The sequence below is a fragment of the Pleuronectes platessa genome, chromosome 11, assembly GCF_947347685.1.
Source record: "Pleuronectes platessa chromosome 11, fPlePla1.1, whole genome shotgun sequence".
Classification (NCBI taxonomy): domain Eukaryota; kingdom Metazoa; phylum Chordata; class Actinopteri; order Pleuronectiformes; family Pleuronectidae; genus Pleuronectes; species Pleuronectes platessa.
In genome coordinates this window covers 26,708,040-26,723,353 of record NC_070636.1, presented here as the reverse complement: position 1 = coordinate 26,723,353, position 15,314 = coordinate 26,708,040, and the positions used below count along the sequence as shown (strand labels likewise).

The 15,314-nt window shown below is 39.9% G+C and overlaps 1 protein-coding gene across 1 annotated transcript in view; it reads right to left on the bottom strand.

Annotated features, from left to right (window-relative positions):
- The window catches only part of syne3 (spectrin repeat containing, nuclear envelope family member 3), a 66,038-nt gene that overhangs the window by 10,829 nt on the left and 39,895 nt on the right, over window positions 1-15,314 (bottom strand). Inside the window, exons 10-14 of the mRNA XM_053433804.1 lie at window positions 9,728-9,871; window positions 8,335-8,469; window positions 6,182-6,343; window positions 2,803-2,975; window positions 1,615-2,113 (exon numbers count right to left, since the gene is read on the bottom strand). Coding sequence (XP_053289779.1) covers window positions 1,615-2,113; window positions 2,803-2,975; window positions 6,182-6,343; window positions 8,335-8,469; window positions 9,728-9,871 — 1,113 coding nt within the window. The remainder of the gene's footprint in view (window positions 1-1,614; window positions 2,114-2,802; window positions 2,976-6,181; window positions 6,344-8,334; window positions 8,470-9,727; window positions 9,872-15,314) is intronic.

The following is a 15,314-nucleotide window of genomic DNA, read 5'->3' as shown; positions in this document are numbered from 1 at the left end:
CAAAGAGCGCTTGGGCCCCCAGTCTCTGATGCCTCAGATGAACACGCTTCTTCAGCCTGGTCTCCTTCGTCGTCTGTCCATTTTTTAAACACAGGAATGTCACGTTCCAACCGTGTTATTAAGTTCTTACAGGACCGACAAATGCAATACGATTTGTTTGATGTGTTGTGGAGTTGTAAACCTAAACGGAGAACTTGTTCGTACGTGCATTCAACTTTACGCCAGGTTCACACCGGACGCTGAAGCGACGCCAAAGCGACGCGTAAGCGCAGCGCCAAGCCTTAAATAACAGCTGGCTCCCATCCACTCCCATGTGGCGGCTGAAGCGCTGCGCCAAGGCTACCAAGCGCCGTGAAGCGATCGTTTCGGCGTCGAGTCTATTTTTTGCGCGAGCGTATCGCGCCATTAAACACACTGAAAAATGATTTTAAACGATATTGATGACATTTTATATGATATAAATGATCAAATATGCATCCCATACTTTGAATTCCCCTTCTGTTGTCCTGGAGTTTTAATTTTACCAATTTTACCAATGACATTATTAAATGTCCCCCTCTGCCCATCCACTACAGCCACACAAGCAGTCATAAAGATAAAAAGAGAGAGGGGGGGGGGCTACGTATTCTCCACATAGACTTGAGTGGAGAATACGTAATTTACCCTCGACACCTGAGATTTAACGGAGCAAACAGCTGAGAAGTTCTTCAACATGGATGACATTAAATTAATAATTGAAGTGGAGAAGTACAGTGAGTTGTGTGATCCTCGGAACATGTTGTATAAAGACAACACCAAAAAAGACAAATGTTGGTACGCTGTTGCTTAATGTTGGAGCAACAAGTAAGTATATGCTTTTATTCTACTGGATCAACGGGTGATATTATTAGCATTGCCCTGCGCTTCAGCGTCCGGTGTGAACAGCCAAGCGCCGGCACGCTAGGGATTAGCGCGGCGCCTTGGCGTCGCCTCCGAGTCCAGTGTGAGTTTCTCTCAAAAATGCTGATCGTGTTGATAAGTTCTCCGTGTATCCTTAAATTACACCGGCAAAAATCGTTTTTACTGATCTTCTTCTTCTACTTCTTCCAGCGTGCGTGCAGTTGAGTTCTGTTGACAACAACTATGCGTCGCTTAACATACGTCACATACTACGTTGCTCTGATTAGTTGTAGGTCTATCCAATTGAGCGAAGAGGCATTTTTTTTCCTGGTTCGGTTGAAACATGTCCCATAATCACAGCCCAATGGAGTGGTATCAGACTCATATCTGACTAGAATTATGAGTATGACGTCAGGCTAGTCTTTCCCTACAACTGCTACCTCTTTTTTCAATAAATACTAAGTACAGAAGTCTACAAGTTGACAGCTTCCCTATTATTTGCTTGTGGTCTCTTTGTATAAAATGATATATTTACAATTTTTTTGTCAATTTTATGTGTGTTGTTCTTAGAGCTTTACAACCTGTCACATTTGAACAATCAGTACAAAGAATAAACTATTGTGTCCAACAAAGGTAAGAAACTAATTTAACCAAGGGGAAGGAAATATGAACACCTGGGCTTAACCCTTCCCCTGCCCTCTCAATAGCTGATTTCGCCCCCTCACCATAGCTCACCATTGCAGTTAATGCTGGTACTCCTCTGTCTCCAATCAGGATGCGATTGTCAGCCCCTGTTGATTTATTATCAGGCCATTCATCTGTGTCTTTGGGAACACCCTGGCTGCAATGAATGCTCAAATCCAAGGAATCTATTTCATCTCCATTAAATGAGTGCTGACTGTCCTTCTCTGTCCTTGATGGAGTGAAACGTTCATCATCTTCTGCAACCAGCCTGAGTTGGCCTTCAGCATGGCCCTGGATCCATGTACTCCGCCCTGTCAGCAACCCCTCCCCTGCCTCTCCCTCCAGACTATCTCCTTGTCCAGGCCCAGGGCTTACAAAAGCTCCAAACTTCTCTGTTGACTGATCCTGTTTTTTTCCTCTCTGACTACTTGAGCCTCCTGCCAGGAACTCACTGTCATCCTGCCCTAGACTGAGTTCTGATAGGAATGAGCTGTCTACAGAAAGGGCTCTATCCTTCCATGCTGTCGACTCCATGGAGCTGTTCAGTAACCTGAGAGGAAAAAAGAAACACAATGGGGTAAGTGTTTGCATTACTCACCAGTTCAACATTTGTGTGTCTAATACATCACAACAACACAAAGAGACTGACAGAAAAGGTGAGGTTTATATAACGTTGCAGCGCTGATCGTTTATCATTAACCGTCCATCGTGGAAATCCTGAATACACATTTTTGTCCCCACTGTTCCACAATAAACAGTTGGTTCACCAACTCTTCTCTCTGTTTCACTTTCTGCTTGTGTGACATAGCCTAATTCCATATCTTTTTGTCATCAATGTTTTGTACCTGATAAAAAAGATATACCTTATCTGGCCTCTGCAATCCCAGCGCCTCCAAAAAATATCAGATTGAAAAAAATAATCCTCCAAGGGGAATACATGAGTTTAGCCTAATTTTATCATCACCTGCGTGACAACAGTGATAAAGGACACTAGAAAACGTGATCATAGACTGTAGAAAAGGGCAGTTATATCTGCAATGTGACCCTTCCCCTCCCAAGGTGGCAGAACCGGCATGATTCTAAGACATTCAGACAAATTATCCCACTCCATTCAATTTGAGGTGTTTGGCATCTTTTCACACTCTTTCAGCATTTGTGGAACAGTCCTTCTAAACATCACCACACAATTGGTATACCAAACTAAAATACAACCTTCTAATTGTACCCTATTTCGGATACCTGTGAAGATTGAGACTCATGTTGTAGAGGGACAACCAGGACTTTCGTAGCCGCTTCATGTCTTGCAGAATGTGTATCTGCCCCTCCTTTGAAGTACTCTCCAAAACCCCCTGACCCTGGACCTCCATCTGCTGTAGCTGAATCTCCTTCTCTGGAAATTCTCCCAGTGCTCTCTGTGGACAGGGACATAAAGTGGTCAGAGAGAGAAAAAATGAGTCAGACTACATCATGGAGTAATCATTATGTCTTATTTGTGGAAGCCACCATAGATTGTATTTCTTGTGTTTTAGTGGTTTTCATACAATGTGAAATTTTGCATCACTGTATGAAATATTTTCAGCATAAAGTCAAAGCATATCTGCGGTATATTGTGTATTATTTTTTGCAGAGATACCTATTCTTCTGCGAAATACACACATTTGGCAAATAAAAATGACAAACCCCTTTCCACTTATCTTTCCCTCTACCCAATTTCTCTCCTCTAACCCCAACACTGAGGCTGAATCTACAGGCTACTTCCACTTTTGTCAAGTGCTAGCCCATAGTGGAAACTGTTGTTTCCACAATGTAATATTGCAAGGTCTTACTGTGTAAAGTGCCCGAAGACAATGCATGTTGTGATTTAGCCCTATTCAAATACAATCTAATTTAATAAAAAATATGGCTCCAAAGTTAAGCTAGTAGCAGAGAATATCGTTACCTGACTTTTACTAGTTGATGGCATTGACGTTTTTATTCGATAAACACAAATGAAAATAACACCCAAGGATTATGATGATATAATGACAAAAATATCAAGCGCAGTTCCGAGGACACCTTTTATCCAAGAAGGGGAACTGGAACGGAGAAGGCCCCCTCCTCTGACCAAGAGTGGTCAGTTCAAGCCAGCCCAAGACTGGGAAATGCTTACAATGTTTACAAAAAGCATACAGTCCCATCACACATTGTCACCACCATCCTAAAACTACACTTGGACCAACACCTTAGTTTATTTTGTTTTGTTTTTACTCTATCTAGGGTTGGTTTAATTGAGGAGATGAAGTGGTAATTATTAATTACTGCTATCATGTGTGAAGGAAAGAAAGATCTGCATGTACTTATGCAAATGTTCCCATTGCGGGATTAATAAAGGATTTCTTCATCTTAATCTTAGGACATAAATGCTACATAAATACGGTCTGCTACCACCCTTCGCTTGTGAGGGGAAGGGGGACAAAAAAATATATGTTAATGGTTAAAATGACTTATTTATTCAGAAAAGGTTTGGAATCAGATTGCAAAAATACAAAAAGTGAGGGCTGAAGGATGCTGCCCAAATCAAAGACATAGTTTTATCGAAAGGTTACTAAATTTAGTGTAACTATTAAAACAATAAGCAGGAACTAAAGATTGAAACAAAATCAATACCATTACAAGCGGGCTACACCAACACCAGCATGTTATGTCGTACGATAATAGTATTGTTGAGCATGTTTGGCGATTGAGTGCAGCTGTCATGACTGGCATGTTGGCTGGACCTAAATAATATTTGGATTTCTGGCATCCCAGGAATTGGCCGAGCTGGGGACGGGGGCCTACCAATCAGAGAGCAGGCACCAGGAAATGAGCAGCAGGCGAAGGTGGGGAAAGGCCACGGCTTCCCCAGTTAGAGTTAACCATGGACCACGGAGGGCGCACCTTAATTGATATACATTTCCACAGTAGAATTTAGTCGGAGGAGGCGGAGCGAGATTTGATGGAGCAACGTTGATACATTCAATATCTGTTTTCAAATTCTGTTACATTCTATTCTCTACTTATTCTCTTCTTCCGCACAATGATTCACTGACAGAAAAAACCATCAATGATCTGAATTTTTTCCATGTATCATCTAGGGCAGCAGGGCTCTTCTTATTCTTATTCAATTTGATCGCTGGTTACTAACCAGATGCCCGCTGCTAAGCTGAAGCAGTAGATTCATGTTTAACCACCAATCAGAAGGTTTCACCCGCCCCTGACTTTTGATGACTGAGTTGACAGTTTTATTTTGTTGTGTTCAGCAGATTACGCAGAGTATAAAGAAATGCATAAATACAATTTAAAATATATAAATAGCTGTATAAATGAATGTGTTAATAAAATTCGAAATATATAAATAAATGTATAAATAAAAAAACAAATACATAAATAAACGTATGATAAATGCATAAATACTCATTAAGTAATTGATATAGGCATTTAATTATATAATAATGTATTTATTCATCCATTTATTTATATAATTATTTATGTATTTATATTAGGGCTGTCAAACAATTAAAATTTGTTATCAGGGTAATCACAGGGTAGCTGTGATTAATCACAATTAATCACCCTTCTAAATGCCCGAAAAATCCCCTTGTTCGCTTTATATTGTTGTGGGAACAAAAAGATAAATGACAGAAGATATATAAATTTAACATTTGTTATTTAATTGATGACAAGTCCAAATGATTTTGAGTTATTAAGATTGAAAAATAAAAATAAATCAAACAAAAACATACAACACCATAATTCAATTTGTCTCTTTGCTATGCCTCTGAGCAAACAATGGATGATGTTATGTTCTCAAACTCAAAGATAACCTTTATCCCCTGAACAATCGGGTCATCTTAGTTTTTGCCATTCTTGTTATTTAGCCAATATAGGATGGTTGAAGGATACTCTTTTCAAACAAATCAAACAAATAACCAAACCCTTACAAAATTAAATGTGAAGGTGAAATCTGACTCTGAGCCCATCTGTAGAAGCAGTGTTGAGCCAGTTCACTCTTGATAAGAACGAGTTCCAAGTTCAGTTCATGCAGATGAAAATGAACTAGTTCACGTTCGTATTTCATTTTTTATTGGGATGATTTAGGTAATAAATTTACGGTCAGGTGTTTGGTTATGACTCACTGGTGTTGGATCATGTCGGCGCGTCTCTGTATTTCACTGTTCTTCTACAAAATAATTTTCATCATTATCTTTTTAGATACTGGTTCTCACTGTGGGCAAGGCGAACAAGCAGTGCAAGCTTTTAGCTCTTAACTTGCAGACCTCAACTTAGCACTGATTTCTCTCTGTATCTCTTCCGTTCGCACTGTGCTTGAGTTTGCACATGTGTGTGTCGCTTTGTGTATGGGTGTGTGTGTGTGTCAGCACAAGAGAAAGGGTAAGAGAGTGAATGGAGTCAGGTAAAGCTGAATTTTACTAATCTAAGAGAAGTATCAATCATTATGTGGTGATCAGGGTTAATATTGTGACATTTCAAACCAACATTTAAACTGTTGCAGGTCAGAGATCTACACAAGAACTATAAGCTCTTCTAAAAACTGAAGATTGTGAGCACAGAGTCGTAAAAAAGAAGAAAAAAAACAGACCTCTGCTTCATGTTGGCGACCCTCTATGCTCCATTCTCCAGCAGAGCTGTGAAATGACTTCAACTTTTGCTTCATGATCATCAGCCACTTCTCTATGTTCAGCAGGCTGCCATGGAAGCTCTCATGAACTGCAACGCTCTCCTCACTCTCAAGCAACTTTGTCTAAAAAACAAAAATGATGAGTAGGTAAAAGAAAATAATTAGAAGCATCACACCAACGTAAGAGTATGTTATATTATTTCCCTCTGCTTTTGGCTATTTGAACTGCTCTCTTATTATGCTATTAATAAAAAGACTAACAACATCATGCACACACCGTCTTTTTGTATCCCGTGTCCTCTGTATCTCCTCGTGTAAGCCTCCAGTGTTTTCCACTGTGTGCTTTAGTTTTTTCTGTTAAAGACTGATTTTCAATAAAAGACATATTTTGTTAAACCTTGGGTCCGTCTGCTGCACACTTTCTGACAGTGTCAGTGTGTCCACCAACCCACTCACTGTTGTAACCACACATTTGACATTGTACTATTATATGGTGTTAAAATGTAACATCTAATAGTATTTCAACATTATCCTTTTGTATCAACCATAATTTCATTACCTTTGATTTCTTATTATCAGACTACATGCCATTAATCCCAAACCCATTTTCTAGAGGTCTATCGGATAAAAATTTAGGGAAATATTTCCAGTCACATTTAACTCAGTATCATCAATCTATATAACTGACGAATTCTTTAAAAACCCTAGTGCAACTGAAATTAACCATCTTGTCACTAGCTCGTCTAACTCGCAACAATAAACATTAGACTCCATAACGCCTCTGTGTAAAACATAGTAAATTACTAGTATAATTCAAACACATGAATTAAAACAAGCTTCAAGAAAACTAGAAAGGAAGTGGCACTCCAACAACTGTGTTGAAAATCACCTATCCTGGAAAGATAGTGTCAAAGTATATGAGAAGGCCCTTTACAAAGTAAGAGCTGCCTACTACTCCACATTAACAGAAGAAAAAAACAAAACTTGTTTCTCTTCAGCACTGCAACAGAACAGCAACAGCTGAGAATCCTAACAATTATTCTAACAGCTTTTCTCTGATCACCCTTAATCAGCTGACTTCAATAATCTCGTCTAAAACCACAATTTGTATTTTAGATCCCATCCTTACAAAGTTACTTAAAGAAATTCTGCCCCTAATAATTATGAACACTGAATACAATGAATCTATTGTTGTCATCAGGATACTTACCACAATCCTGTAAGCCTGCTGTAATCAAACCCTTCTAAAAAAAAAAACCTATCTGGATTTGGAGGTTTTAGCCAACTACAGACAGATATCCAACCTCCCCTACCTGTCTAAAAAACTTGAAAAGGTTGTAGCCAATCAGCTGTCAAAGGTTTCTCCAGGAAAAAGTCACTACTGACCTTCAAATAGCTTCAGATCCAGCTTCTTTTCTTGTTCTGTTAGATCTTAGTGCAGCATTCAACACTATTGACCATCACATTTTACTACAGAGACTAGAACAGTTAATTGGCATTAAAGGAACCATCTTAACCTGGTTTGAATCCTATTTATCAGATCAATTCCAATTTGTGCAAAGTAATGATCAGTCATCTGTGTGCACCAAAGTTGTTCTGTGCTCGGCCCAATTTTATTCACATTATATATGCTTCCACTAGGAAACATTATCAGGACACACTCAGTGTAATCGATTAACTAAACTTCAAGCATGTATCAAGGCCAGAAAACCCTGGATAGCCTGCAATTTGTTCCTATTAAACTCAGATAGAGCAGAAGTTCTAATACTCAGCCCTAACCACCTTAGAGATGCATTATCTGATGACATAGCTATTCTAGAGCGCATTCCAGGGAAACTTTCAGCAATTTGGGAGTGATCTTTAATCCTGATTTGTCCTTTGATTCTCATTTAAAAACACATTTCTAGGACTGCCTTCTTTCACTTATGTAACATCACAAAAATCTGATATGCCCTGTCTCAAAAAGATGCAGAAAAATGTGTCCACGCCTTTGTTACATCCAGACTTGATTATTGTAATTCCTTATTATCAGGGGCCACAACTTGTATTTGTTTATAGAAATATATTTTTAGAATCAGAATTTGTCGATAATTCAACTGAACATTTAATCTTACCCTGACTGCCTTTTGAAGATGTTTCCAGTCAGCATACAGCCTCTCAAAATTAGTCCTGTTGCTCTGACTGGAGGAGACCAGAGTCTCCAGTGCTGTGATATGGGCTTCACAGTCCACCAGGTCCCTCTGGATCATCTGAGCACACACAACACCATTGGATATAATGCAAAAATATATATACAGAGCTGTCAAAATATGCCAATATTGATGATTATTTTAATTCTAAAAACATATTTATGATGGATATTGTGTTAATCTCAATATTTTGTAAATAAATCATGCACATTCTAAATAAGTTTCTTTCTGTTGTGATGCAGTCACTATCTGGTGCGCACGCAATTTGTTGATTCGCAAGCGTTGTATGTGGGGAATGTGAAACAATAGCAGGTCAATTTTATAATTTTTTTAATTTAGTGTTCATTTAATGCTACTGCTATTTCTATAATAATAATAATAATAATAATACCATAATATATTAAGGGGGGAAATCTGTGATCACTCTGACCATGAACTCATCATCTATCTGCACAATAATGGTGGGTACTATTTTGTAGTCCTCTGGCATAATTCATTCACCAAAAACAACATAAAACACAAAATAAATATTAAAGATAGAATTGATTATAAAACTTCCAATAGATATGCTAATATCATTTTGTGAATTGTTTTGAGTCCACAGTAATTGTTGAGTGAAAATCGGATATCGTGACAGCCCTACATCCAATGTGGTTTTCATGAAAGTTTACACCTTTTGTGTTAAATAATATCCGATGCAGTCAAAATTGTATCTACCACAATTAAAAAATAATCAAATCTATATTCAGTATCATAACAAAGCACAATTCTAGGTGATTGTTTAATCAACCGATGTGACAACAATAAAAGCATCCACTGTGTTCACAGTGATTGATAACATAACTCACATTTTAAGGTCTTGCAATTTGATTTTCTATGTCAACAAAAATTAAACCAGTCAATGCCTATAGGTTGGGAACCAGATAAGAAAAATGTAGGATGCTTTCAAAAATGACCATTGTGTAAAGCATATGTGGTAAATGAGCTACATGCACAAAATAAAATGTCCTCGTTTCTGTATAAGTATTTGTGTCTTTCCTCAGATTGAATACATATCAATACAACATAGTTATATATGATCTTGTAAATGTTTAAGTTTGCACAACAATTACATTACATTACATGTCATTTATCTGACGCTTTTTTCCAAAGCGACTTACATTTTTAGTACACTCAACATTTATGATAAATTGACCTCAATTTATCAGCTTATACTACTGGAAGTTTTATACAATAGTCTACACAAAGCATCTTGAGGTCCAGCAAACATATTGGCTAACATTGGCTTGGTCCTGGTCTGACTTGGGATTTAACTCACCCTATACTGGTCTGACTGACTTTTCTTGGCCAAAATGTCGGGGTGAAGGCCATCCGCAACCACCAGTTTGTCTTGAAGATAGGCCAGCTTAGCGTGGATCAACTTGTAGGCATCACCGAAATCCTTGGTTCTTGATATCAAGGCCTTAGAGCAGGAAAGATGATAGTGTGTTATAACATCAGTCATTTCTTGACTATATGTTGAAGTCAGAGTATGTGCTTCTTTTCACATTCTCTATAGTAAAATCCAAACTATGGCACATCATCACAACCTTCAAACTCTTTTTACATTTGGTGCAAATATCAGTGAGAGTTTTGTTAAATTTTTTATTCAAATTTCTGTTTATTTGAATATTAGGGATAATTCACAGAGTCAACATTTGAAATACATCCTACATTACTCCCGTCCCATGTGCCCTCCCCCCACCCCAACCCAGCATCCCCTTGAAAGACACACCACCAAATATTTAAATAAACTTCTGTTTACAATATTGAGTAATTAGCACACAAAACAAAAACAATAAATAAATAAACATGTAATGTACACTCCTTATAAAACTAAGTTCATCAGCACTGTGCTATACTAAAGGAATAATGAATCCTCCCAGTCTGTTATTTGGGTTAAGATTGTCATAGTATGCAAGAAAAGGCCTCCATACCCTTTCAAATGTATCTGTTACTCCCCTCAGTGTATATTTAAACTTTTCAAGCTTCAAATACAACATGATCTCTTTAAGCCATCTTGTATGAGATGGTGGCACCGGCCTCTTCCAGTTAAGGAGGATAAGGCCCCGAGCTAGCAGAGTGGTAAAGGTAATCACAGCATGCATGCAAATTGGCCATACTGTGCCTTCGGGCATTACCCCAAAGAGTGCAATAACAGGTTGAGGTTCAACCTGTTATTGATTTTCTCACAATATGTTTGCAGGCTCGAGCACAGCCAAAACATGTGTCGCCAGGTTGCAGTGACTAGCTTACATTGGTCATATGTAGGATCAGTATTAGGGTATATTCTGGCTAATTTCTCCTTGGTGAAATGGAGATGATGAAATATCTTAAGCTGTATTAGACCATGCTTAGCACAGGGGGAGGAGGAATGAACCCGGCCAAGGCTTGAAGCCCACTGATCATCAGCAAATGACAGGCCTAGGTCTTGTTCCCAAAGTGTCCTATTAGGTTATTCAGAGACTGTGGGTTTATCCCGTCAATCTCTCCATAAATCCAGGAGATGGCGCCCTTGAGACCAGCATTAAATCCTAGGAGACTATCTAAGGGCGTGCTTGCTCAGGGTAACCCATTTATACAAAGTGCCTAATCTGTAGGTCTCGAAAGAAAGGGGAACGTATACTTCTCTGACAATTGATCAAATGAAGCAAACACCTTGTGAACATATAGATCCTTAACAAGTCTAATCCCCATTACCATGCCAGGATCGAAAGTCCAGGGGTCTCAAATTTATAAAACAGTGTGTAGGATTCATACAAAAGTATACGTTAGCACAAAAGCTGTAAATGGCGTACGCAAAAGAAAATTCCGATTTATAAAACCGTTAACACGCACAACTGAACGCAGTGGCGTTTCTACATTAGGGGCACGTGGGGCACTGCCCCACCAGATACAGATGGCGCTGTTCTGCAGAAAGCTCAATACATCTGTACTTTGTTGCAAAACATATTTTATTTAATTTTATATGCAAAGTAGCGTGGATGTGTTTTTTAATAAACTTGACGCACAAGCATTATAGTCTTGTTTTGGAGTCATTTGATTTGTGTGTGTTTCTGTCTGTGTGCTTGGTCTGTGAAAAGCTTTTCACTTGCCTTCCGTATCTGCTCTGTCCCTCTCTGCTCTGTCCGTCTCTGCTCTGGGGGCAACTGTCCAAGCTTAAGACCGTTGCCATGGAAACACCAGTGAGCGTGAACCACACAGGCTGAAGTTAACATTGGGAGAGTGGGCGGAGTTGGGGCACTTTAAGATGTGCTCCACGAAATCTGCCTAGCAACTCGACTCGAATAATGCGAAACGCGACTCCAGCTCCCAGCCTGTTGCCTGCTCGGCTTAACCTGAGCTAACAGGCTAACAGGCTAATCCCTGTGAACAGTCTGTGGAGAGGTTTCACTCTCTCACATATCGGATGAATAATACGGTTTGATCTTCGGTTTGTTTTCCTGACAGAGAAGCTAAAGACGTCTGCGCTCCCGTTTCTGTGGTAAGTCAAGTTTAGTATTGTATTTCTGTGTTAGTAGTGATGACCAGGTATAGGTGTCTCTGTACCTAGCCTGTTAGCTTAGCTCCGCTAGCCTGCAGGCAAGATACCATCAGAAATGGCGATGCTAATGGGATAGTGTGACCAGACGTCCCCGATTTCCGGGGACAGTCCCCGTTTTCGGTGATCTGTCCCCGGTCAAAGCTGTCCCCGGAAATGTCCCCGATTTTGACACTGAATGGGGGAAAAATCCGCGCAGACTCAAACACCAGTTATTACTGTAGTCATTTAACGCATCACCAGAGAAGACGTCGTATGACGTACAGACGTTATCAAGACGCACGACCAGACGCAGCAGCGTCAACAACAACAATCTAGAGGCGGCAAAAAGGAAAAAGAGAAGATCAGCGGTCATAAATGGTATGTTGTGTATGAACTTATTTATTTTGTGTGAATTGGCAGTAGACTTGGCTGTGTGTGTGTGTGTGTGTGTGTGTGTGTGAGAGAAGTGATGTACCGTTAAAATAAGTATGATTGTTTATCTGAACTGAAGACCTAACGTAACGTTATAAAAGTCAGTGAACGTTAACATTATGACAATGTTTTCATATCTGTCATAAGTGAAGCTGTAATGGTAACGTTAGCATGAGATTACCAGGTGATGACATTGTATATGGCTCTGTTTTGGAAGAGGGGGAGGTGGAACTGCTTTGTTAGCATATAATTTTCCTGTAGGCATAGTGACCTGAGACTGTTAAAATAATAATAATGATGATATTATTAATTAATAATTAATTAATTAATAATAAGTCAATGGTTGATAGTTGTGTGTGTTAGGCTGCTGTTTTGTTTCGCGCTGTGTGGGTAATCAATGACTGTAGTAGTTATAAATGCAGACCATTTGATTAGCTGATGCCCTGAGTCACTGTTTTATATGTCACTCTTTTTAGTAAAGGTGAAATAAAGAAGTAAACAACAGAGTGAAGGAGAGAAGAGAAAAAAGAGCAGGAGAATAGTGTGGAAAGGCAGAAATAAAGAAGTAAACAACAGAGGGAAGCTAAGGAGAGAAGAAAGAAGGGTGAAGAAAAGAAAAGCATTGAAGGAGAAGAGAACAGACGAGAGGCAAAAAGAGTAGAGGAGAAGATGGCTCTTTCAAAGAAGCGCAAATGCCATTTTACAGAACAAATCCAGAAAGAATTTCCATTTATACGCCCCTGTCGCCCAGGCCAAGACGACACAGTGGTCCACTGCACCCTTTGCCAGTCTTCTTTTTCAATTGCCAGTGGGGGGAGATATTCTGTGGTGGAGCATCAGCAGACAAAAAAACATAAAAAAGGTCTGACTGCCAATGCTCTTACGCCCACAATCGCCACATTCTATAAGAAGACAGAGCCTTCCCAAAAGGAGTTCGAGTTAGCTGTGCAGGAGGGCATCTTGGCGTACCACACTATGAAACACAATCATAGTTACCGATCTATGGACTGCACAGCACAACTGACAAAGAAGCTTTATGAGCCAAAGTTTCCTGTGGCCGGACCAAAGGTGAAGCCATAGTGAATAACGTCTTCGCACCATGGGCAACCAATATGGTAAGACAGGACCTAGAGCAGGTTGAATTTGTTTCCCTGTCCATTGATTCATCCAATCATGGACATTTGAAGCTGCTGCCATTAATCGTCAGGTATTGCAAAGCAAATGATGGCAGCATGTCCATAGAAACAAAATTGCTTGATTTTGTTGAACTTAAAGGAGAAAAGGCAGAGGAACTTGCAGCTGAGATCATGGTGGTGATTGAAAAATTCTCCCTGGAAAATAAAGTAGTGGCATTCTCTGCCGACAATACAAACACCAACTTTGGCGGGCTGAATAGGGTGGGGAGAATCAACGTCCACACCAAAGTGAAAAATGCACTGCAGCGGGAGGTGATTGGCCTGGGTTGTCCTGCCCACATCATCCATAATGCAACCAGAACAGCTATGGATACCCTTCCCATCGATGTAGAGTACCTGCTCACAAAGATATTCGGGTATTTTCATATTTACACTGTTAGAGTGGAAAGATTGAAGAGCTTTTGTGAATTTGTTGGCCAAGAGTATCAAAAAATCTTAGGACACAGCAATGTTCGCTGGCTGTCCATGCTCCCTGCTCTAGAAAGAGTGCTTAAAATGTATGCACCACTTAAAGCCTTTTTTCTTTCTGAAGAGAAATGCCCTGTTGTCTTGCGAAGAATGTTTGAAGATCCACTGACTGAACTGTGGCTTGCCTTTGCCCATGGAAACCTGGCCATATTTAGTGAAACAATCAAGAAGCTTGAAGGCCAGGACCGCTGTGCTGTGGAGTCAGCTGCAATCCTGAGAGAGGTGGAGATAAAATTGACAGCAAGACGTGACGACAGCTTCATTCCAGTACTGGCCAGAGGACTACTGGGAGAGCTCGTGGAAAATGCAGCAATTACTAGAGAAAACTTTCTCAATACAACTCAGTCTTTCTTCACAACGGCTGTGAACTACTTGCAAGCTTGGGGAAAGCATACAGACAATTTAAATGACTTGCACTGTCTCCTTTTAAAAAAGAAACCTCTGCGAGAAGAGATCCAGAAGGCAACAGCCACACTGCAGGAAAAGTGGCCCAATATGAAAATCAAAGAAGATGATTTGTTTGATGAGGTTTCTGCCCTGCAAGAGTTCCTAAAGGGGGAATCACTCTTGAAATGGAGAGAGATTGAGACACCACTCAGTCAGAGATGGAGCACAGTATTTACTCATTTCAAAGAAAATGACATCCCGCACACTAACCTGGCAAGATTAGTGTCTGTTGTCATGTGCTTACCCGGCAGTAATGCACCAGTAGAGAGGGTGTTCTCTCAAATGAATGACATATGGACAGACAGCAGAAATAGGTTCACTGTTCCTTCCATCAAGGCCATACTTATTGTAAAGACAAACATCAACCTCCCTTGTGATAAGTTTATGGAGATGCTGGCCAAAGACAGAGCCATCCAGAAGAAAATACATTCTTCTGAGAAATATGCAAATCAGGTAAGGAGAGGGAGGGAGAGAAAGTGGGAATGAGGGAGAGTGAGAGACAGAGAGACAAAGTGAGAGAGGAGAGGAGATAGGTGGAGAAACAGATAATATATGAGCCCAATTTCTATACTGGAACTGTCCCCCTGATGAGTGACTTTTGTGGGTGCACTTTATAAATGTAGGTTTTGATTTTAATACAGTAGCCTATTACTATTGGCTCTGTTCTTGCAGTTTTTCTCATGTTCTCTGCTCTTATTCTACCCAGGCTCCTGAGGCGGAGGTGGATGAATGAGGGACCCACCATCACACACAGGCAACGCCAACCATGTGCAGTTTCTGTAACCACACCTCTACCTGTG